This window comes from Protobothrops mucrosquamatus, unplaced genomic scaffold (assembly GCF_001527695.2).
Source record: "Protobothrops mucrosquamatus isolate PMUCROS unplaced genomic scaffold, P.Mucros_1.0 scaffold990, whole genome shotgun sequence".
NCBI classification, from domain to species: Eukaryota; Metazoa; Chordata; class Lepidosauria; order Squamata; family Viperidae; genus Protobothrops; species Protobothrops mucrosquamatus.
In genome coordinates this window covers 432,415-435,121 of record NW_015387229.1, presented here as the reverse complement: position 1 = coordinate 435,121, position 2,707 = coordinate 432,415, and the positions used below count along the sequence as shown (strand labels likewise).

The 2,707-nt window shown below is 41.2% G+C and overlaps 1 protein-coding gene across 1 annotated transcript in view; it reads left to right on the top strand.

The window, feature by feature from the left end:
- Positions 1 to 2,707, top strand: part of PDZD2 (PDZ domain containing 2) — a gene marked incomplete at its 5' end in the record, with an annotated part of 72,333 nt that overhangs the window by 33,635 nt on the left and 35,991 nt on the right. Inside the window, one exon of the mRNA XM_015819796.1 lies at positions 1,698 to 1,815. Coding sequence (XP_015675282.1) covers positions 1,698 to 1,815 — 118 coding nt within the window. The remainder of the gene's footprint in view (positions 1 to 1,697; positions 1,816 to 2,707) is intronic.

Below are 2,707 nucleotides of genomic sequence, written 5' to 3'. Positions count from 1 at the left end.
ATTTTTATTTTGACTTCCCAGGATAGCCCAGAAAAGATGAACCAGGGCTGAAGCCATATTTATTTCCTCAGTGTTTTTGATGGTTTTTATTTAACAATGTTTTTTTTTTAATTTCTCCTTGTAAATCTGGAATCGTTAGGGAAATAGGTGACATACACGTTTAAAGATTTTGATGAATAAAAAGCACCAGAGATGTAAAAGAGAGTGGGAGGACAGGGACAGGAAAAATATCCTCTTACAGCTACTTTCTTGGATCAACTGGATCTCAACCCTCTTCCATCCCTGGAAGCCGAAAAGGCCAGCAATCTACAGGTAGTCCTCAACTTACAACAGTTCGTTTAGCGACTGTTGAAGTTGCAACGGCACTGAAAAAAGTGACTTATGACCATTTTTCACACTTACAACCATTGCAGCATCCCCATGGTCATGTGATCAAAATCCAGACGTTTGGCAACTGACTCATATTTATGACAGTTGCAGTGTCCCGGGGTCATGTGATCACCTTTTGCGCCTTTCTGGCAAGCAAAGTCAGTGGGGAAGCCAGGTTCACGTAGCTTAGCCAGGTTACTAACTTAGCAACTGCAGTGATTCACTTATGAACTGTGGCAAGAAAGGTCGTAAAACTCACTTAACAACTGTCTCAGTAACAGAAATTTTGGACTCAACTGTGGTCATAAGTCAAGGACTACTTGTATTCATTTTTATGACAAATTATCTCAAATGATCATGATGGGGTAACTAAGAGAGGCAGGAAAGGTGCTTGCTTCCACCAAAATGAGGTCCCTGCTCCGTAAAATCATTTCAGAATGGCTTCAATACCTTCTCAGATTTAGAATAATTTTATGGTATTTATCTTGCTTGGAGTTTCCTATCTTATAATTGATTTTCAACCTGTTCCCTTCTTCTCCCCCCCCCCCGAATCCTTCCCATGGGCTCCATTGTCTTCCAAATGGCATTAACCGAATGGTTATATTTTACTAATGTTGTGATGGTGCTCTGATTAAAAACAATGGAAAGAACAAATCAGATTAATAAACAAGCTTTGAGTAGAAAATCAGGTTAAATCTGTTTTAAATTTATAATACATACTCTTTGCCAGCTTTTGCAAGGAATTTTCACTGGAAGAATGTACAGTTAGACCCTGGAAAGATATTTCATCATGATTTCGAGCCTGAGAACAAGAAGGGTACATTTCATATAGGGAATAAACAAGGAAAGTATTTGTAATGGCTTCTTTTATTACATTTGGCTCTTGGGCATAAGCACATTTGGGGTGGAGAGATGTCAAGAATCACCACAGAATCAAATGTTTCTGTAACTTTGTCTCACTTCCTATCAGCTTTTATCAATCTGTCGTAATTTGAGGGAATGAGGGGGAAGAGTCGAAGCCAAATGAAGAAAATACAGCAACTGAGAGAAGCATAGTCTTCTCATTGCTTTAAAGTCGTCCTTTAAATCCTTAGTAGAAAGCGAAAACTTCTCCTGATCCACTCTGACTTATTGCAGTGGATGACTAGGAACTGGTTCAAAGGCTCTTAGTAGCCATTTCAAGATCTATGGATACCATGTCCTGTCTTTCAAATACTTTTACAGTTTCCTACGAAGGACAATTCTTAAGAAGTACGTTTATGCCTTGTGGCTATTCCAGTGAACGTTTAAGTTAAATTATTCTCAACTTTGTTTTCATTTCATCACAGAACCTGGGGTTGGCCTGGGCATTGGTGCTTGCTGCCTCACCTTGGAAAACAGCCTTCCTGGTATATATATTCACAGCTTGGCTCCAGGATCTGTGGCTAAAATGGATGGAAGATTAAGGTTAGTCCTGAACTGTTTTCTTAAAGAAGGCTTTCTCCCACTGCATCGTTCATTCAGCTCCACAAGATTCTGGGTAGCTTATGACATGAAAAGCAGAGGACAGTAGAGCACCAGGAACAAATGTCATACAGTATATATATATATATATCCAGAAGAAAGCAGATATTTCATTAGATAAAACTTCGGTAGGCATCTGGATGTTGTTTTCAGTGCAATGAAAAATGCCCATTTATTATAACTCCATTTGGGCACTTGAACACACCTTGGATTCCGCCATGCCCCCCCCCTCTCATTCCCACCTGTGCTGCCATGGCATCAATGGCAGATACCAGAGCAACAGCCAGCAAAGCAGAACTTGCTCCCATTAACTAATAGATTATTCTGAGTGAAAGCCCCCATCCCTCCCGCTTCTGCTGTAATAGGATCAATAGGTAGGGTACCCTCTCTTATGCCTACCCCTGGCCTAGGAGCACAACACGATCGTCTCCAAACCTATTTGATGCCACTTCCTTTTAAAACTCTTATCTGGCAAGGTATAGAGACTAAGGAAGATAATCTTGAGGAGATATACAAGAACCGTTACCGAAGCAAAAGGAGCTGAAACATAGTTTAAATTCAGAACTATGAGATAGGGAGGGTGCGGTGAACTAATGGTTAAGATGCGGGGCTTATTGACCGGAAGGTTGGCAGTTCGAGACCCAAGTACCACGTGGCAGAGTGAACACCCATTCTTGCCCAGGTTCCTGCCCACCTAGCAATTTGAAAGCATGAAAACGCAAGTAGATAGGTACCACTTTGGTGGAAAAGTAACAGGGTTCTGTGAGTTTCGGCATATAGTTATGCTGGCCACATGACCACAGAAGTGTCTTTGGGCAATGCTGGCTCCCTGGGC